General features: G+C 42.0%; 1 protein-coding gene across 1 annotated transcript; it reads left to right on the plus strand.

Annotated features, from left to right (window-relative positions):
• Window positions 1–15,744: 15,744 nt before the first annotated feature.
• Window positions 15,745–21,299, plus strand: LOC134221801 (uncharacterized protein K02A2.6-like). Its single transcript, XM_062700982.1, has 4 exons — window positions 15,745–16,964; window positions 17,169–18,517; window positions 19,887–20,427; window positions 20,483–21,299. Exons 1-4 carry the CDS (start codon window positions 15,745–15,747, stop codon window positions 21,297–21,299), a joined length of 3,927 nt encoding a protein of 1,308 aa, XP_062556966.1.
• Window positions 21,300–21,881: the final 582 nt, after the last annotated feature.

A 21,881-nucleotide genomic window follows, 5' to 3' on the forward strand; every position in this document is an offset into this window, starting at 1 on the left:
CACGCCCTATTTTTTGCAACTACAAGGTAGTAATCCGAGTCGATGTTCGGACCTCTGAAGGACCTTACATCTATAACATCCGAGAAATGTCGTCCGTCGATCAGCAAGTGATCTATCTGTGAACAAGTGTCTCCCACGGATGTTGCCAGGTGTGTCTGCGGATATTCTTACGTGTGAAGTAAGTACTGCTTATTGCCATCCTTCTAGCAGCAGCAAAGGTTACTAGTCACAGGCCATTATCGTTGGTAGCGGAATGAAGGCTTTTCCAAGCGGAGATTTTTGCTATAATGAAATGTGCTAATATCTGTGTAGAGAAGAAATATAGATATGCAAATATTTGTATCTTCACAGATAGTCAAGCGGCACTCAAAGCATTGAGTAGCTTTAAATGTACATCAAAACTTGTCTGGGACTGCATTCTTTCATTGCGAAAAGTGTGCCAAGAGAACTCCGTAAATCTGTACTGGGTTCCAGGACACTGTGGCATTGAAGGTAATGAAAAGGCAGACGAGCTTGCAAAACGAGGTTCAAACACACAGTTTATTGGCCCAGAACCTTTCTGCGGTATATCATACTGTACTATAAAAATGGAATTGAAATCCTGGGAAGCACAAAGGTTGGTGACCAACTGGTTGGTTGCTGAAAAGTGTGCTCAATCAAAGAGATTTATAGTTCCCAATGTTAAAGTAACCGAAAAGCTCTTGGACCTCAGCAAGAGAGCTCTTTGCACCTTCACTGGCCTAATAACCGGACACTGCCCGAGCAGACATCACTTGAAAAATATTGGCCAGATTCAGAGTGATATCTGTCGTTTCTGTAACATGGAACGTGAAACCTCGGAACATCTGCTTTGCAGTTGCGATGCAAGGGTAGATCTAAATTTCTAAATAGTGGCTTTATGCAACCAGGAGATATTTGGACTGCAAATCCTGGAAAGGTAGTGGGTTTTATTAACTCAATTATACCGGACTGGGAAAAGACGCGTCTTAGGTTGTTTACTTGACAAATGGTGATCAACCTACAAGATGCGAATACATAGTTAAGAGTAATCAGGGGTATACCACAAAAGTTCAACTCAATGGACGCAGTGGTTCTACGCCCCAAAAAAAAAAAAAACAAAAAAAAAGGCTTTCCGTACCAATGACAGAACGAAAGAAACAATCTTCACATCGTTTTTTTTTCTTCCTAATCAATGGAGGGGGAATCTGCTCAACAGACATCCTGGGTTGTCCAGGAAGTGCGGGGTTAGGGACCACCCACAACAGCAAACGAGGGAGGCAGGACTGCATCCCCAACCCGCTAAACCGTTTCCATTGCCGCCAAGCCTATCGTCTCTTCGGTACAACCAGAAAGTAATGCTTTAAAGGGGGCCAGTGATCAACGCACCCTCGAGGTTAGCTGCGTGTCCTTGCAGCACCGAACATCGTGACTCGCTTTTTTAGAAGAACACCATGGTATCGTGCCAGCGCATTGCCGGCTTTCCAGGTGGCCTTACCACACCCTATGTCCTCGGAAGGTGGGAAGGGTCGACTTCGCGCCTGCTTCCCTCTGCACAACTGGTATCAAGAATGATTATGCCGCTTGCACCCCAAATTGACCTCTCTGCGACAGGGTCTATTCGCCAACATACAGAGGGACTTGCCGACGCGGTGCCTACTCCTGCCCCGGACCCCTTTCCGTCCTCGGGCTCGGAACCCGCCCGGTTGACCGACGTCCATGTTGTTCTTCGCGCGGCCACTTGTTCGATAAAAGGATCGAGTTCGAAGCCGACTCCGATCCCTTGGACCACCTCTTATTTGCGCCTGAACTAGCCATTCTTGAGTCCACGCGCCACCTTCTGTGTAGCTCCGAGACGATTTGGGCGATAGCCGATAAAACGGCGTTCCAGCCAACTTCATCTTTACACATCCTCCGAACTAGGTTGTCCGGGGTAGCGTCCAGACCACATGTGGCAAGCATGTGGTCACGCATTGCGCTAAAACGTGAGCACATGAACAACACGTGTTCCGCCGTTTCCTCTAAACCTGCGCACGCCAAACACTCGCGCGAGGCCGAGCAAGCCAGCTGCGTTATCTGCACTGTGATTTGGCAGCACGCTTAAAAGCCGGGCACATCGAACCCCCCATGGGGTGCTTGCTGTTCACAGCTTTGCTGGAACAAATCAAACAATTGGGAGGGTTCGTGCAGCATTGTGCCTTATATTCCTCCAATCCGCAGCGTCAGCAGAGATTGCTGCTGTCAGGGCCTTTGCAGTCCCATTGCTTGTGTCCCGGTTCCAGGCACTTGAAGCAAACTTCGGGTTGCTCGTATATGCCCACAGGGCATACCGACCATCCCACCTTGATGCTCCCTAACTTGACTACCTTGGAGGCGTCCGCTGCAGATAGCCGAACCAATGCTACCTGCGTCCCTGCCGGACCTTTCCGTAGCCGAACGGCTGCGGTGGGCGTCTCCACTTCAAACTGTCGCCGCAGTGCCGTGACGAGCTCTTCGACTTCGGTGACCTCGTCCAGGCCTTTAACCCTTAGATTCACCTCCGTCGTGAATGCCCTCACCTTGACCGTCTCGCCTAGGACTTCCTCCGCCAACTTCTTGTAGGCGGCGCCCTTTTGCGAGACGCCCGCTTTAGCTCGAGGATCATCTCGCCCATCCGGGTACGTCTTATTCGACGTACGTCGGCGCCGAGTTCACCGAGCTTGACGTCACTCCTCATCGCCTTCAAGACGTCCGGGTACTTAGCCTCGTCCGTTTTGATGACTAGGTCATCGCCCCTGGAGCGATTGGCGCCTACCCTTGACTTCTTGCTACCCTCATTCGCCTGGGCCTTCTTTTCGGCCCTTGAAGTCTTCGGTTTCCTCTTGTTCTTGACCAGGGTCCAGGAGGCGTCATCCCCCTCTATTTCCCTGGTCTGGTGCGGCTGAGAGCTATCAGCCTGCCGTAACCCCTTACCGCCGTCTTTCCTGGGTGGACGGACCTTTCCAGGTCCTTCCTCCCCCGATTTTGGAGGTACCTGGCCGGGGCTCAGCTTCCCAGCCCCACTACCCTTGTTCGGGGTAGTAACCCTCCGCGTTTTGGAGCAGCCCCCAGGGAGCTCATCCCCTGGAGACTGTCTCCCCCGTTTTTGTGTCTGCTCCGTTGGAGCAGTCACCCCCAACGTACCCGCGAGTACTTGAGCCTCAGTCTGGTAGACTTTGGCACCACCGTCTTCGCTGGCACGCCCTCGGTCAATCCGACCTTGCCCGAGTCCGCGAATCCTTGGGCCTCAGTCTGAGTAGACCTCGACTCTACGGATTTCACGGGTTTACACTTGGCCGTCCCGATCGCCCTCTCCAGCTTGGCGTCCAACATCGACTTTCGAAGTTTCAGCAAGCTCCTCTTGAGGTCCTTACTGATATTATGCTTCGATGACGCAAAGTCGATGATGGCGTCCAGCTGTTCCGTCGCCACCTCGAAGGCCGAAAGCCCATCGCGTTTGCGGTTCATCGCCTCCACAAGCCATGGGCCGTCAATACCCTCTACCGGCGTGTTTTAGCCGAGATGAAGGTTAAGTAACCCACGCTGGCGCTGCGCACTGAGCTGCCGACTATTGCCTCTGGCCTCCTAAGCGGAGACCTGAACAACCCACCTCTTGCGAAGGGGTTGTCGCCTACACTACTACCACCAGTTGAATATTTGCCTTGGATTTCCATTTTGGTCAATTATTGTGGAGAGTGCCCAGGTACCCCACAGGCTCCGTTAAAGGCCTAGCTTATTATTTCACCCCCCTGGCCATGCATCCCCTCGGCACGGGTCGCTTAACGCCTTGGGATTAGGGGTTAGGGACGATGGTCCCGGTCTAACTCGCAATGGCCATGGGGAGGGGTCGTCAAGCCCTTGGACAAAGTCCCTGCTGCCCCCCTGCTTCACATCGTTTGTTGGGCACTCTCCGTAGGCCTTATCAAGGCTCTCATAGAGCTCATCCTTCACGTCATCAGGCTTATCGTTCGTTGGGGCATAGATGCTGATCAGGCTATAGTTAAAGAATTTGCCCTTCATTCTCAACACGCAAATGCGGTCGCTTATCGGCTTCCACCGGGTAACACGCTTCATCTGCTTCCCGATCATCATGAAGCCTCGAACTCCTCGTTTTGCCCTGTCACCGCCGCTATAGTAGATGTGGTACTTGAATGGAGTGTTCGTTATGGGATCCACCACCCGGTATTCACGTTCTCAGGTTCTGGGCCACCGTATTTCCTGGATGGCTGCCACACTCACGCCGATCTTCTGCAGCTCGCGAGCCAGGAGCCCAACACGTGCGGGTTTATTCAAAGTTCTCACGTTCCAAGATCCGACTTTCCAAAAGTTGTCCTTTGCCATATTATATCACGCCCTCGAAACCAGGAGGCTTCCCAGGTATTCTCCAATATTCTATCATTTGCCGGAACGTGTTGGTTCATGATTTCAGCTATTCTTCTTTTATTATCCAGAACATCAGCTCTCTCAATACCGGTAATTCCTGTATGTCCTGGTATCCAGCAAACCGTTTTTTCTCTCCATCTCTAATTGTACCGCTCTAATCCATGGGTAGTTTTTGTAGTTTGCTTCTATTGCCGACACACAACTGGTGAACAAGTGAATGTAACCGTTTCTTTATCGGGATCAGTGGATTGTATTGCTAAGCATAGAGCTTTCGCCTTCGCCGAGAAAATGGTACATGTCCTCCTTCATCGACTGATCCGTCAGTAAACACATGGTTATACCTGTTGTATTTTGTCCGTATCAAATTGGCATAAAGGGCCCTTGCCTTTCCTGGCGCATCTCCTACACGGAATGCTGACTTGATACTCCAGTCAACTGCTGATCCAGTTTTCTTAGTGGCATTGGGAAAACTGCCACTGGCACTGGTGGAAGATCTTCGCCGGTTTTCTCCTTGAACCATGATTTTGCTCTAAACGAAATTTACCAAGACCCCTCATAGCCTGCCAGGACCTCTTTTCTTCCAGTTTGGAAGCTTTTGCTACCTGTTTCAAGCATGATATGTGTTCGAATGGCATCTCTCCAGGCATCTCTTCGAAGAAATTCGAAGACTTTACACTATTTCGCGAGTAGTGTGCATGTTGGGGTGGGGATAAATGCACAATACTCGCGATGCAGTTGCAACTTGCAACATCCGGAAAGCGGAGAAAATACGACTGTTACCATTTGCTACTCACGAAATCTCATTAAAATTCCGGTTATCGGGTGTCCTTCATTCAATACTTCTACCTTACAACACCTTCTCATTGATTTTTTTTTCCAAAATCCCTTAAATATTTCCAGAATTATAAAACAAAGAAAAAAATCTAACAAAATTTAAAAATTAGTGCAAATATTAGGATTTGTTTAACTAGCGCTCAGTCGTGTATAACGCTTTGAGGAGCCGCAGTCCTTTGACTAAATCACACCGACCAGAACTCAGTTATATTTTTCGCATATACAGTGATGTTAACAACAAGACAAATAAAAGCCAAATTTATTTAAAAAAAAACCCTTGACAGCCTTTGCATGCAGTGTTCTTTACCCCCTTAGAATAATATCCCCCACCAACTGGGGCCATGGCCCCCACACCCTTCCCCCACTAGACCGTAACTCTAGTTACGTCTATGTATAATAAACGTTCTTCCCTATTTGTTCTTGTTATTTAGTAAATAAAAATTCAATGTCATTTGAATATTTTTTTGTTAAAGAGTCAAAATATTAGGCCCCTGTCAAAAGTTAGTCGCGAAATGGCTGAGATTGTTGCCTAACAACATTTCCCTGTTATGACAACATCAAGAACATCTTATAAGCTCGAAAAACGGAAGAAAATATTTTTGTCCGCCTGTTTTTATGGGGAGGCCCCATAGTGCGATCTGTTTGTATAGTAAATATTTTACACTTCACATTGTTTGCGAGTTGGTCCTTAAGGAATTACCTTCCTTACGAGGTGGACTATATTAAAGTTGGTGGATGATGATGATTCCAAATAGCTGAGGTGGGCACCTTTTTTAGGTTTTTCGCAGTGAGCAAGGTGGATCTATCAGATGAAAAACGATTTTCGGACCCAACGCAGACTACGGCATTTGTGACGTGCAGCCCTGGACCGAGCTGAAGGCAGAAGGCTTTTATGCACTGCACAGGCTATTCCGACCTTAGTAAATTGAGAAAATGAATAAATGAATAGAAGCATTGATTGAACGGTCCAAAACAATCGAAATCCATCCAAAAACGGCTGAGATATTAACGATCGAATTCCACTACATTTTCGTGATGCTCTTAGATTTTCGCAATCGATATAGAAAACACAAACACCAAAATCAGAAAAAAAAATCGGTGGTTTCAACAGCCTTATGCTTTATTTCTGTTCGGTTTATTGGTACGGTAAACGGTAGTTCTGAATCCCGTTCAATGGTTTCCGGGTAATGTGGTAGAATTGCTTCATGTGCCACTGCACATCGCAAATCTAGAATGAAAACAATACTTCTATCTATTGTATTTGTACTTGTATTTGCGATCACTTTACAATTCTTACGCCCGCAAATAAAGCAATTCACATACCGGAGAAAAAATGTGGAACGAATTTGAACGCATTTCCACATTGTGGGCACAGAACGCCTCGACGGTGCATCCTAACTGGTGAAATGATGGATATCCATTGAACAGCAGCGAGAAGGATACTTTTTTACCACATCCCGGATACGCGCTCCATCCAGGGTCTCAGAATGCATACAAACCGTCGCTCCCGGACGAGCTGAAGCACAAGAACCATCGCACCGCCGTGCATCGTTCGTATGCAAATATTGGAGTTTGCTCCATGCTTCCCGGTTCCCGGTTTGTGTATGCGAGCCACTGCAATTTATGGTGCTTCCATTCATACATTAGCTGGCGGAGTTTCACCATTCGTATTGCGTATGGCATAAATATTAATTTCCTTCGAATGCAAACCTATTTGGATATCAATTTCCCTCGAAAAAGTTTTACTGTACTGGTTCAGAACTAGCATTCCAAGGAGCGTAAATCATCGAAGTTTATTTTAGCAGTCAACATGACGAACGCAATAGTGGGCAGCAGCATAAACATCTCATAATAAAAGAGAATGTTTTCATAGAAAATTCAACAATATGTAGATGAAATAGCCAATGCTAAGTTTCCAAAAGTGTGTCTACAAAATGTTGTACACATGCACACATACACAACACACATAACAGACATCACCTCAATTTATCGAGCTGAGTCGATTGGTATATAACACTATGGGTCTCCGAGCCTTCTATCAAAAGTTCGTTTTTGGAGTGATCATATAGCCTTTACGTATACTAATTATACGAGAAAGGCGACAAAAGTTTTCTAATAATCTTTGGTACGTTCTCATTTTGATTGTAGCCATTCCCGTTTTGATTGGATAAAATTTTTAAATAAATCTTGTCAGTTTCAATTACATTTGCATATCACAATCCCCGGCATTCAGCTCGCATTGAAGTATGTATGTATATAACAGCTAAAACAAATATATTGCAGTAAGTTGAACTCTGAAACTAAAACTAGTAGCTGATAAGAGTCAGAAACTAGTTGCTGGGATGAAGCAAGTCCTGCTGGGACATTGCACGCTTTTCTACTTAATTATTGTTCGTATTTCATGCAGTTAGTGTCTGACATTGCATGCAGAAGATTTTCCAGGAGCCTGAAAAGATGAGCTCGTCTACCTAAAAATCATTCAATATTGCTTCCAATGTTTTTGTAATAATCGTCAAATGGGATAACTTGCAACATTTTGAATTGATCTCATTCAGATTTTTTTTCAAGTCTGTTAATTACCTTTAAGGGACCTTTAAGGGCAGCTAAATAAAATTTCCATTTAAAATTAGAAATTTTCCATAAACAATTAGGAAATTGCCAATAAAAAAATCAGGGTATGAGCAATAAATAATTATAAAATTTCCACAAATAAAACAAAATTTCCATAAACTATTAAGAACTTTCCACAAAACAAAAATAAATAAGCACTTTTAAAAGCAAAAATAGCAATTATAAAAGAAGAATTTTCCATAAAGAAATGAAAATGTTCCACGAAAAAAATACAAAATTTCCATAAATAAATCAATATTAGCAATAAACAATTACAAAATTTTCCACAAAATAATTTTTTTTTCCCATAAAAAATAAAAAATTTCCACAAAATAATCAATAAAGAGCAATAAAAAAATAAGAAAATTTCCATTAAAAAATACAAGAAAGCAATAAAGCTGATGAAATTTTACATGAACTTTAAACGCTTTTAAAGAAGGGGTCATCTATGGAAAAAAGCACAGTTTGATTGCTTTTTTATATTTCTTTATGGAAATTTTCTTATTTTTTATTGCTCTTTATTGATCATTTCATGGAATTTTATGAATTTTTTATGGAATAAATATATTTATTTTGTGGAAATTTTTGTAATTTTTTATTGCTAATATTGATTTATTTATTGAAATTTTGTATTTTTTCGTGGAACATTTAATTTTTTTATGGAAAATTCTTCTGTTATAATTGCAATTTTTGCTTTTAAAAGTGCTTATTTATTTTTGTTTTGTGGAAAATTTTTAATTGTTTATGGAAATTTTGTTTTATTTGTGGAAATTTTATATTTATTTATTGCTCATACCCTGATTTCTTTATTGGCAATTTTCTATTTTCTTATGGGAATTTTCTAATTGTTTAGGGGGAGTATTTATTTTAGTCACCTTTAAGTGGTCTTGTTGTGTAGGGTTTATCACGCATATCTAGAGAGTATGAGGTTGAAGGTTCGAGTCCCTCCAAGACAAGTAGATTCTTTTTCGCATATTTCATATAAATTTGTGCATATACACAACCAAGATATTTAACAACAAAACTTCGAAAAATGTGATGAGTTCTCTTGACTAACTATCTGTGTGGCAAAGTTTGTAATGCTCACTCAATCTCAGGGAAGCACAAGATGCTTCCTCTCGGAAATTTTCGGGGAGAAATCGCTTTTCGGGAATGAAGAACAGTCTGACGAATGAAAACCATTCTTCGCTCACTGCGATTGCTCGACATACATACATAGATTGGTTTATATATATATATATATATATATATATATATATATATATATATATGTGTTTTCATATATATATCAGCGATTCCACGGGAAAAGAATAGAGTTGAAAAAAAAAGTTGTCCAATTTTGCTCAAAATCGCTTGGTATGTTCTTCATCGAACATAATTAGACCCGTATTTTTTTATTTTTTTATTAGGGTGACCATGTTCGATATATGGTTACCAGAAAAATCGCTATTTTTCGAGTTTTTTTATTTTAAAAAATCATAACTTTTGAACCACTAGATCGATTTGCAATATTTTTTTATGGATAGAAAGCTTATTACTTCTAGTTCTTACTAAAGTTTTTGATTTGGTGTATTGGTGTACTCAAATTTGCTAAAATGGTCAAAATATTAGTTTTTTAAGATTTTTCAAATGTTGGACCACAACGACTATATATTTTTATATTTTTTTATGAAAATTCAAATATTTTTACATAACATGTCAAATGTTATGTTATGTTATGTGAAATGTTCATCGAGACGTTTTTGAGTTACATTTTTTTGAAAATTTCAAGTTTTCTGCCCATACACACATGGAATGAACGTTATTCTCCACTATTTCAAATAGCTCAAATTAAATCAAAAGTATGAAAATGTTATTCAAGAATGTTTGTTTGGTCTCGTTTATTAGAAGAATTTATGAATATGTCGTTTTTCAGCGATCCATACAATAGGTTACCTGCTTTGTTAATATGTTTTCAATATTTTTGATGCAGGTAATTCATTGTATTTTCTTTTTGGATTATGATTCATCTGTCTCCTTTTCCTTGTTCACTCTACCTAAATGATACCCAAAGGGACTATTTAAAGTGGTCTATAAGATAAAGTATATGTCAGTCAAGAAAATCAGTGAAATTGTCCAGTTGCCTTACTGAAGAAACGTTTAATACAATGAAGCACGAATGCTCAAATTGCCATGTTTGGAGTAATTGTTACAGGAAACTTACTCCTAAACTGTATGATTATGCAGCGGAAAGGAGAATAAAATTGGATAAAAGCTGTTCCTACATTTGTAATACCTGCTATTGCCGGCTTTATCGCATTATCAAGAAAGGAAACGAGCCAGCAGCTCCAAGTGCCGTTAATATAGAATGTGAAAATCAAGAACTCATCGCAAGGGGCAAGTAACTCTAAACTTTGCGATAATATCACTCATTGTCTGACAATAGTATTTCGTGATATTTCTAGTATCCACGATTTTCGTCAAACAATGAAACGGTTGCTAGTTCGGTTGTTATGGCGTTTGTCAGTTAGTTGATGAAACACAGTGCTCCCCCGTATTGGAAGAACCTGATTTCTACCTCCTGCAGATTCTAGACAACTTTCAAACCGCATTTTATATTTCTAATGCCAACAAACCAAAACGTGGGCCATAAGGATTGCTCAAAAAGTAATAGTTACAGAAATAGTTGTTGGTTTTTTTTTTTTTAATTTAAAGGAGACTGCAATCATGTGTTGCCTAAGACTTGGTGGACTGTATCGACTGAGCAGCGTTGTGTTTCATGTTTTCCCAACCAGGGCTCTTCGATCAATTCACCGTAGATATGACGTAGTTTTTCGCTAGTATTTGTTAGTATTTTTGGATACTGTCGAAAGTTTAGAGTTAGTTGCCCCTTGACTCATCGTTTCTGAACCATCGAAACTTGATGATCTCGCCGTTGCCGGACCATCAGGCACCAATAATTTCACCGTGGCGGGACCATCTAGAGTGAACAATTTCGCCGCACCAGCAAACATCAATAATGGTGGTTTCGAAATAATCGATCCCAATGCCGCTGGATCATCGGAAATTGACGCTGTTCCTAGTGTTGGTAAGTAGAATAATCTCTTCTTTTTGTTCATTCAGACATCATGATTTGCTACGTTATACTAGTTGTACTCGATTATTCAGAAAATTGAAAAAACATCAGTTCCGTAGAATCTTACCTAATCCGACCTAGTAGCTCAATTTGTAGAGCAGTTGCCTATCATGCAACAAAATAGAATAATCGAATACAATATGTATTACATTATATGAAGAAACATGCTCCTAACTAATAGTTATTTTTCCATCTTGTTTTCAGAATCTTTGTTTTCTTTGGAATCAACGAGTGCTGAATCAATTGGTAGCGCTGGTGCCCAGAAACCCGGAGACGGTCAGGAAATTCTTCAACAAATGAAGGCAAAATTTGATGAAATATCTGACAGAAACGATCGATATAGGATTCTAACTTCCCAAAATGATGCAAGAATTCGGTGTTTCGCAACGAACTGCTCAACGTGCAAAGAAATTACAGATTGAAAAAGGTTTTATGAGCACACCGGAGACCAGAGTAAATATGTTGTCTTTGAGCGATGATACTCTAACTGTAGTTAGGGACTTTTATAATAGTGACGAGATAAGCAGAGCATGTCCTGGGAAAAGGGATTTCGTTATTGAAAATATGGCAGGAGAAAAAGTGCATGTACAGCGCAGGTTACTTTTATGTAACCTTCGTGAAATTTATTCAATTTTCAAAGAACAATATTTTACTTTTAAAATTGGATTTTCAATGTTTTCCAGCAGCCGCCCAAAAAAATGTATTCTAGCTGGTTCAAGTGGAACGCATACTGTTTGCGTATGCATTTATCATCAGAATGTTAAATTAATGTTTAAAACCCTTAAGGACAAAAAACTTATTCATAACCATTTAAAAACGTATCATGACTTGTTTTTTAAAATATTTGTGAAAATCCTACAGAGAAATGTTGGTTGAAAACCTGTGATCATTGCCCGGGTACGCAGACACTGGAGAATGACCTGATGAATTTTCTTGAAAATGTCGTTTCCTTAGAATTCAAACAATGGAAGCAAACAGATCGTTGTCATTTAAATTCAATGCGAATGGATGCAGAAGAGTATGTGGAAACATTTTTAGAAAAATTAAGCGAATTATCTCCACATAATTTTAATGCAGAGCAACAAGGAAACTACTTAAAACAACTTAAAATTAATTTGGAAGCAATTGCATTATAATTGCTGACTTCTCTGAAAATTACTCTTTTGTTATTCAGGACGCTATACAAGGTTTTCATTGGGCAAACGCTCAATGCACAATCCATCCTTTTGCCATATATTATAAGGATGAAGCACAAAATTTAAAGTTTACAAGTTTCATAGCAATCGCAGAATTTACTAAACATAACCATGTTGCCGTTCGGCTGTTTATAACAAATTGTGTGAATTTCATTAAAAAATGGATGGATCAGGCAGTCAATACAAAAATAAGATGACTGCTTTCAATTTGTGCCACATGTACAAAGACTTCGGTCTTAAAGCAGAGTGGAACTTTTTTGCCACTTGCCATGGAAAAGGGCCTTGTGACGCTTTAGGAGGTGTTCTAAAGCGAAACGCTTCAAAAGCAAGTTTACAAGGCCATCATATTACAACTGCGTACGAACTTTACTCTTGGGCTGTTTCTAAAGTAGACTCCAAAATATATTACGAGTTTTTCTCGGAAAAAAATTACAATGCAATGGAAAAGAAAATAAAGAACCGTTATACTCGTGTAAAACAAATCTCTGGGACACAATCGTTTCATTACTTTAAGCCACAAAATGAAAATTACATTATCGTGAAACGGTTTTCGTTTTCAGATGAAGAAAAGTGTGTTAGATTGTAAGAATTATGAAAAATAAAAATAATCAAATTAAATGCTAAGTTCTAATAGAAGGTAATCAGAGAAAACCATTGCTTGTAGTCTAAAGCTTTGAGATTTGAGTTACCATTCCTCAATATAGCAGAGCCAAGATTCTCTCAGGCAGCACTGGTTGCCAAATTTTTAATAATACCAATGGAAAGCATTCATTACACAAAGAATTTCAACGTAGATTTCATTGGTTGGAAAATTGTGTTTTTTGGACTTCAAAATTGATTTTTTAACTTCACTAAATATAAAAAAAATTCTACACGCTAAAAAAAATATATTCTAGTTTCAGTTCGATTCACTCAAAATTACCCCTTTTGTGGAATAATTCAAAATAGTTAAGTTTATTCAGTCGTGGTTTACGCTACCACTCAAATTCGGCATGAGTGTCTCTGCAACCCTTATGAGCACTCATGCTGAATTAGGACGCTAACGGACCATTGTGGTTCCAGTTAAAGCGTAAACAATGGTTGAGTAAACCCTAGCAATGTTGGTCTCTGCTTTTAAACAATTTGAGGGTGATTTATAGTTCTTACATTTAATGGGGTCAGAATTGGACAAGCCTCCCCTACTTTTGATAGGTACATTACTTCACAAATAAAACTAGATTTGTAAACATGGTTATTAATTTATTAGGAATAAGTTTGATAACTTCAACAGAATGATTCCCGCAGTTATTTTGAAGTGATGGAAAAATATGCTCATTCCATGTGTGTATGTTCAGAAAACTTGAAATTTTCAAAAAAATGTAACACAAAAACGGCTCAATGAACATTTATAATTTTTTGATATGTTATCAAAAAATGTTTGAATTTTCATAAAAAATATAAAAATATTTAGTCGTTGTGGTCCAACATTTCAAAAATTATAAAAAACGAATATTTTGGCCATTTTAGCAAATTTGAGTACACCAATACACCAAACCAATATTCTTAGTAAAAACTAGAAGTAATAAGCTTTCTATCGATTAAAAACATTGCAAATCGATACAGTGGTTCAAAAGTTATGATTTTTTTAAAATAAAAAAATTCGAAAAATAGCGATTTTTCTGGTATCCCTATATCGAACATGGTGTGTGGTATACATTTGCCTTAAGCGGATATCTATCGCGTATTGCATCCAACCACGTGTTGGCTTCACTCACGACAAGCACTCACAAAGCATGCCATCATGCGACGACGGTCGACATCGAAGTAGGCCATGCGCGGCACACACGCGTCAGCATTCACCATCGTAACCGTCCACGGAAGCACACGCTTGGGTAAGTAATTCCTCGTCAATTATATACAACAGCAAATGGCTGATCCCACATTGGCGATCCTGCCAGAATAATACTGGAATCTTCAAAGACTTGCATTTTTTTTTTCACTCCTGTGCTTTAAAAAGAAATTAGCTATTTTTGTAACAGTTAAAGAATGGTGGAAGTGTGAAAAGTGGCCGAATAGGCTCCTGTTCTGTGCGTTATGTTTTACTCCTTTAATTTTTCCAACCATGCTGGAACACCACCATGCAGATGCTGCTGAATAGCAATACGAAAATTTGAATATTGCGCAAATATTTCGGCAACGACGCCTCAATGTGGGTATGGAAAACCACCATGCTTTGTTTGATAGCAAAAAGAATATTTTTATCATTGCGCAAATATTCCGGTTTGTGGCAAGGACGCCTCAAGGTGTGTCTGGAAGACCACCATGCTTTGCTTGATAGCAAAAAAGAATATTTGAATTATTTCGCAAATATTCCGGTTTGTGGCAATGACGCCTCAAGGTGTGTCTGGAAGACCACCATTAGAGTGGGGCGTCATGGTCATTTTTTCAAATCAATGGTTTTTCGAAGCCATTCTGGGTCCTGAACAACTGTGCAGAATTTTGGACCGATTGGTTGCTTCCTCGCTTTCCGCATCGCGTTTGAAGTTTGTATGGAAATTAGTATGGGAAAACGTATATTTTTGCATTTCTACTACTAGAGGTTGCAATTCATCGTGAACCAAGTGGCACATTGCGTTAAAGTATAACCCAAAGGATGCCGAAAAACTTTGCTGAAGAAGGCACGTTGCTGGAATGTCCACGAAAAAAGTTATAACGCTTCGAACATTGAGTGTTCAAACCATATGCAAAAAATCGTTTATTCTGCCAGCACTGCCTTACTACGTAGAGCATTAATTTAACTGAGTGTTATTCCAAAATAATTGATCTTATAGGGCTTTAGAGCTAATGGTAGCTATCCGGAATTATATCACAAAGAAAAAAATCCGACAAGAAGTAAGATGAGTTTTGCCCTTCGATAAACATAGGTTGTCCGGTAGTGCTGGCAGAAACATTGATTTCTTGCATATGGGTTGAACAATCAATTTTCGAAACGTAATAACATTTTTTGTAGACCTTCCAGCTACGTACCTTCTTCGGCAAAGTCTTTCGGCATCTTCCAGACTATATGCTAACGTATTGAGTCACGTGATTGATGATAAATTGAAGCCGCTAAAAGCAAAAATGTAAAAAAGTACGTTTTTCCATACTAATCTCCATGTAAATTTAAAACGCGATGCGGCATGCGAGGTTGCAACTAATCGGGCTCATATTTTGCACAGTTGATTGGGGTCCCAAAACGATTCAGAAAAACCTTGATCTCACTTGATCGGACGAAGTTTGCGTTTTTCCATACAACTGCGCCCCACTCTAACCACCATGCTTTGCTTGATAGCAAAAAGAATATTTGTATTATTGCGCAAATATTCCAGTTTGTGGCAATGACGCCTCAAGGTGTGTCTGGAAGACCACCATGCTTTGCTTAAAAAAAAAAAAAGGATTATTTGTATTTTTTGCACAAATATTCCCGATTGTGGCAATGACGCCTCAAGGTGTGTCTGGAGGACCACCATGCTTCATATGAATAATTGCAAAACGTGCAAAACACAAAAAAAAGAGAAAAACGAGCATTCCCGCATCTATTCGCTTTTTATATTCCTTCGCAGATTTCAAAGTATGACTACCGAAGGAAAATACGTGCTGGCCCCGTTAGGTAACGATGGCGCATACGAAAGCGATAATCGGAGCGATGCGAGTGATGCTCGGAGCGACGCAGGATCAGTTGACATAGACGATCTGGAAGTAGCTGCCCACGAAACAGTGGAAGCTGACGTTACAGCACCGTGTGCAACTGGCGATATGAATGGAAGATTACTTCGTTTGGAAAAAATGTTGGAAAAATTCATGGGTCATCATTCGTCAGAAACTCTCGCGACGACTGACAAGGCAGACGAAAGCGAGACGAGTGAGTTGGAACCATCCTCCGGATCCGGGTTCACGGATAGAGGGACAAATATTCGTTGGGACCTCATTCCCAAGTTCCCAAAAGACGTTCCGTCCAATAAGCTTTGGGAAAACTGGCAAAGTTTTATTGAAAACTTCGAGATTGCCACATCGTTGTCCACTTTCACTGGGTCCGCAGATAGGGCAAAGCTATTGTACTTGTCGGTTGGGAAAAACTTGCAGGACATTATGAGTGCAGCGGATCTGCAACCGAATTATCGTGACCCAAGGTGCTACTCAAAGCTTGTAACGGGAATAAATAACTATTTTAGGTCAATGACCGACACGGCAGCTGAACACAAGGCGTTCCAAGCGATGCACCAAGCTGCGGGGGAATCTATCGTTACGTTCCATGCCAGACTGATTCAAAAGGCTCGACTGTGTGGTTACAGTCCCGCCGACCAAGTCCGTTTCGCAACAGCTCAATTACTCAAAGGCATGCGAAACAGGGAGATGGCAATGGCTGCTAGAACTTACGGATACGATGCAAGTTATATAGTACAAGCAGGCACAAGGGTCGAAGCTTATGAAGCGGGCCAGCAAAGTATGGAAAGATCCAATGTCCATGCTATTAACAGGAAACGAGAGCGGAGTCGTGAGAAGATTTTCTCGAAAACACGCAGAACCGAGGAGGCTCGTGATACTGGTGGAAAGAAGACCGATCGCGAGGGGGATAATACACGCTGTTGGAGATGTGGATTCACATTCCACAAGAAAAAGACATGTCCGGCATTGGACAAAAAGTGTAACACCTGCGGACGAATTGGACACTTTGCAGGTACATGCCGAAGACAGTCGAAGAACACTGGCATCAATAGCATCATGGACAGCCACGCGATAATAAGTTGGATGATCTTCCACGCAGATGGGCGAAAGATTCTTATGATGAACAGGTATGAATTTATTGTAAATACATATATCAGAGAAATAAACTCAATCGTTAGCGGAATCTTGTTATGCTCAAGATCGTAACATTATAGTTAAACCGCTTATATTTGAACATTCGAAAACGCTTTATAAAACTACTCTCATCACTCTCCTTTCCCTTAATTCCAGCAGATAAATGCTGTTTTATCATTGAGCGACGTAATCTTCAGTTGTCGTCTCAGCTCTTTCACTCCACTAAACTTTCTCGTTGATTCTGGCGCCGATGTGAATATCGTTGGTGGCGCCGATTGGAACCGCCTAGAAAAAGAATTTCGAAGCGGACATGCTAAATTAGAACTAATTGATCATTCCGTAGCCAAGGAAATTCGTGCATACGCGACGGATGCTCCTATAGTAATACGGTGCGCTTTCAGAGCTGAGGTTGAAGTCCTGGGAGCACCCAAACCAGTGGTAACTGCAAAGTTCCTGGTTGTGGAAGAAGGTCGTCGATCATTGCTTGGGCGGCGAACAGCAAGCGAATTAAAATTGCTGAAAGTTGGCCTTTCGGTTAACAACTGTGAAGTGCCCACCTCTGCGCTATTTCCAAAGATGCCCGGAGTTCGGGTTAAGTTTAGCATTGACAGATCCGTTCCACCCGAAAAAAACGCCTACTACAACGTCCCGGCGGCGTACCGTGAAGCAGCCAGAGCACGCCTTGAAGATATGGAAGCTCAAGGTATCATCGAACGCGTTTTGAAAGCACCCGAGTGGATTAGCGGAATGTCTGCTGTACCCAAGGGTAAAAACGACTTCAGATTGGTCGTGAACATGCGGGCTCCTAACAAGGCAATACAAAGAGAGTACTTTCGCATGCCTTTAATCGACGAACTTAAGGTAAAACTTGATGGAGCTAGGTATTTTTCAAAACTAGACCTCAGTAATGCTTACTATCACCTCGAGCTGTGCAAAGAATCGCGCGATCTGACGACGTTTCTGACGGAAAATGGCATGTACCGGTTCACACGCCTAATGTTCGGGGTCAACTGCGCCCCCGAAATTTTTCAGCGAGAAATGTGCCGTTTATTGGAAGGAATCGATAACATTGTCATCTACATTGATGATGTGTTGATTTTTGCAGACAAGCTGGAAAAACTCAAAGCTACCACAGGTGAAGTGTTGAAAATTCTTCGAGCTAACAACCTAACTCTTAACGAGGCAAAGTGCGAGTTCGAGAAGGAATTTGTCATATTCCTAGGCCATGGACTTGATAAGGACGGATTCCACGTGGACGATGCGAAGGTGAAATCAATTAGGAGGTTCCGACCGCCGTCCAGTATATCGGAACTTAAAAGTTTTCTAGGACTAGCTTCATTTATCAGTCCCTACATCAAGGACTTCGCCAATATTTCGAGCACTCTTTGGCAAGCTACTACTGCCAAAAGCTGGTGCTGGGGTCCAGAACAACTTGCGGCATTCGAAATGATCAAGAACAGGATTACGAATTGTACGACAGCATTGGGTTACTTTTCTGAAAGTGAACGTACTATCCTGTATACGGATGCATCGCCCAATGCTCTTGGTGCTTTTTTTTTTTTTTTTTTTTTTTTACAAGGGAGAATGCATTTACACACTAACCCAGTACACGTGCATTGTAGTTGCCAAACTACCAAACGGAAGTGTACTGGAGTGTCGGACTCGACCATACCGGTAATACCGACTAAACTCCCTTGGGCTCCACCATCGTTTCCCCCAGGAACTACCTCGCAGTACTACTTCTGGGGGGACGGCAGTACTAAGCGTACTCACTCATTATCGCTCACACAGGCACTCGTCCCACGCGAGACTGACTTGGGTGCTCGCACCCCATTCACTCCATTTGAGTCTTACTTGGATGCTCTCCCGGACGCTCCGCTGCCATGCCTCGAGGTGTCAATAGCGGTAACTGCCTGGGCCTACAGATATTGCGCTACGACACTCTGCCTCAGCACGAGCATATCAATCACACCACTGCCGAAGCAGACCATACGCTACCCTGCCGAAGCAGGGACACTCCCCATGCACCACATGTGCACAACTGTAGGTGTGTGGGTACAACCCACTGCTACCCTGCCGCCGAAGCAGCTTCTCCAAAGACCATTCGCTCCATGTGACCCTTTTCGGGTGCTCACTCTAACACTCCACTGCAATGCCTCGAGGTGTCGATGGGATACCTCGACTCCTGCCTCAGCATGTGCAGTCCATACTCAGACTTCTGCTGCGCTTTGAGGTGACAATAGCGGCGGAGACACGCTATGACACTCCTGCCTCAGCACAAACAGATCACTCACTCCCTGCCGAAGCAGCTCACGCACTACCCTACCGAAGTAGGGACACTCCACATGCCAGTTGGCACTCCCTCCCTGGGCTTGTGCTTTTGAAGCGGCACACAGTCGCTTTGATAGAGTCCGCTTACGGGCACTTGTGGTTTTTTGGGAGGGATTTTAGCAGAGCCCACTGCTAAATCCCACCACGCCCTAGGCAGTTCTCCCTGACTCGCAGACAGCTGGGGAGGGGTCGTCAAGCCCTTGGACATCATGCTGTTCCTGCTGTCCCTGCTGCTCTTGGTGCTGTCCTAATACAAGAAGGCACAACCCGTTCTCCCCGCATCATCAGCTTCGCGTCCAAGTCCCTCACTGACACTGAAAAACGGTACGCTCAGAATCAGCGGGAAGCCCTGGCAACCGTGTGGGCTGTGGAGCACTTTTCGTTTTTCCTTCTTGGTCGTCACTTCACGCTCAGAACTGACGCACAAGGCGTAGCTTTTATTTTGAACCGGTCGCGAGAAAGCTCAAAAAGAGCCTTAACAAGAGCCGATGGCTGGGCACTGCGTCTCAGCCCTTACAGCTACGACGTTGAATACATACGCGGTCGAGATAACATCGCTGACCCTTCATCTCGATTGTACACAGGACGCGATGAACCATTTGACGAGGAACACAGCCCATGGCAAATTGCAACTCTTGAGGCAAATTCAATACGTTTTTTAACTGAAGAGGAAATACGGAAAGAAACGGCCAAAGATCAGATACTTCAAAGTGTAATGGATGCACTGGAGACGAATGCCTGGCCAGAGAACCTTAGACGGTTTAAAAACGTGTCTAATGACTTATCAGTACATAATGGAATTCTGATTAAAAACGGATGCGCGGTGGTCCCATCTGAATTGCGTCAAAAGACTCTAAACTTAGCCCACGATGGACACCCGATGACCGCTAAGTTGAAGAGCATTTTGAGGGAGCGCGTTTGGTGGCCCGGCATTGGTACTGATGCTGAAGAATGGGTTAAGACATGCAAAACTTGCGCTACTAACGGCCGCCCAGAGAAACCTACCCCAATGAAACGGATTTTTGCACCCCAAACTGTTTGGGAAACAATCGCTTTGGACTTTAATGGCCCATACGCCCGGTATGGAGGTATTTCTATTCTACTTATGGTTGATTACCGATCCAGGTAAGACTTTGATATTGATTTTTTTTTTCCCTATACATGTCTTTCTTTTTGATAGGTTCTTAATCGCCCGTCCTGTAAAGTCAACAAGCTTTGACCAAACCAAGCAAGTTTTTGAGGAAATCTTCGCCCGTGAAGGCTTCCCGAAACACATTCGATCCGACAACGGACCACCATTCAATGGGGACGAATATAAGAAGTACTGTGCTGATCGTGGCATTGAGACAATATTTTCAACTCCCCTATTCCCACAACAGAATGGGCTCGTTGAAAATTATATGAAGCTTGTGAACAAAGCGATGGCATCAGCAGTTAGTAATGGGTTATGCTTTAAAGAAGAGCTTCAGGCTGCCGTGAATGCGCACAACGCCGCAGCTCATTCCGTTACCGGTGTTCCCCCGGAGGAGGTCATGTTGGGCCGAAAAATTAAGCGTAGACTCCCTCTATTGCGTTACGAGAAGGCCAAATACGACGATGAGCTCTTGAACCGCAAGGATAAAATAGAAAAACTCAAATCTAAAGAACGTGAAGACTCCAAAAGAGGAGCGCGAGCAAGTTGCATCAAACCTGGAGACACAGTCATCATTGAGCGCATGTCTCGGTCTAAGGGAGAAAGCAGGTTCGATCCAGAAAAGTACACTGTTTTGAAACAGGACAACGGGAACCTGTTCCTACAGAACGATCGTGGACAAACGGTAAAGCGACACGTAACTCAGACCAGGAAGGTCGGCAACTGGCGCGAACCGTTCGAGGAGCGTATTGATTCATCTACCTTAATCTCAAAGGACATCTCACAGAAGAAACTAGAGCGGCCGAGTAGAACAAAAAACCCGCCTGGCTACCTAAAAAACTACGTACAGCTGATCAAAAATTGAAAAAAAACAGCAGTAGCACGTATCAGTATTCTAATTTTATCAGCATTCCTCATTCATATTCCTTACATCCGCACATTTTCTAAAACCAATCAAATAAAATCATAAGTTAATTATTTATTCATCATTTACCTCTCATCTTAGCTTCTGCTTTTCCGTAAATTAAAAAATATCTTTCGAACTTGCGAACTAAAATTCATTTCTATAAAGAAAAATTAACCAACTGCCTAATAACAGATATTAGGATAGAGCTTTTGAACAAAACAATTTGTTTTGCCCATTAACGAATTATCTATTAAAATGACAGCTGATTGATGCACAGATGTAAACAAACTGAATGCACAAAATAACGTAATACACTAATACTCTCACCAGAGTGTATGTAATTAAGAGTGGCGACATGTGCCGCATTTGACAGGTCTTCTGTTCGTTTGGAACACGATTTTGTATGGGAATGGCAGATGAATTTTGTTCCAATTCTGACAGTGTCGCCACTCTAAATTACATACACTCTGACTCTCACGAATGCATGATTTGTGATTGGGAATTCCTACAGTGACTATAACAGGACTCTAGGAATCGCAT

This window comes from Armigeres subalbatus, chromosome 3, assembly GCF_024139115.2.
Source record: "Armigeres subalbatus isolate Guangzhou_Male chromosome 3, GZ_Asu_2, whole genome shotgun sequence".
Classification (NCBI taxonomy): Eukaryota; Metazoa; Arthropoda; class Insecta; order Diptera; family Culicidae; genus Armigeres; species Armigeres subalbatus.

Excerpts from the sequence above, each read along its gene's own strand:
- LOC134221801 (XM_062700982.1), top strand. The coding sequence starts at position 15,745 with ATGACTACCGAAGGAAAATACGTGCTGGCCCCGTTAGGTAACGATGGC. Across the intron at positions 18,518-19,886 it reads TGCATCGCCCAATGCTCTTG|GACGCGATGAACCATTTGAC; the intron begins GTGCTTTTTTTT and ends GATTGTACACAG. Across the intron at positions 20,428-20,482 it reads ATGGTTGATTACCGATCCAG|GTTCTTAATCGCCCGTCCTG; the intron begins GTAAGACTTTGA and ends TCTTTTTGATAG.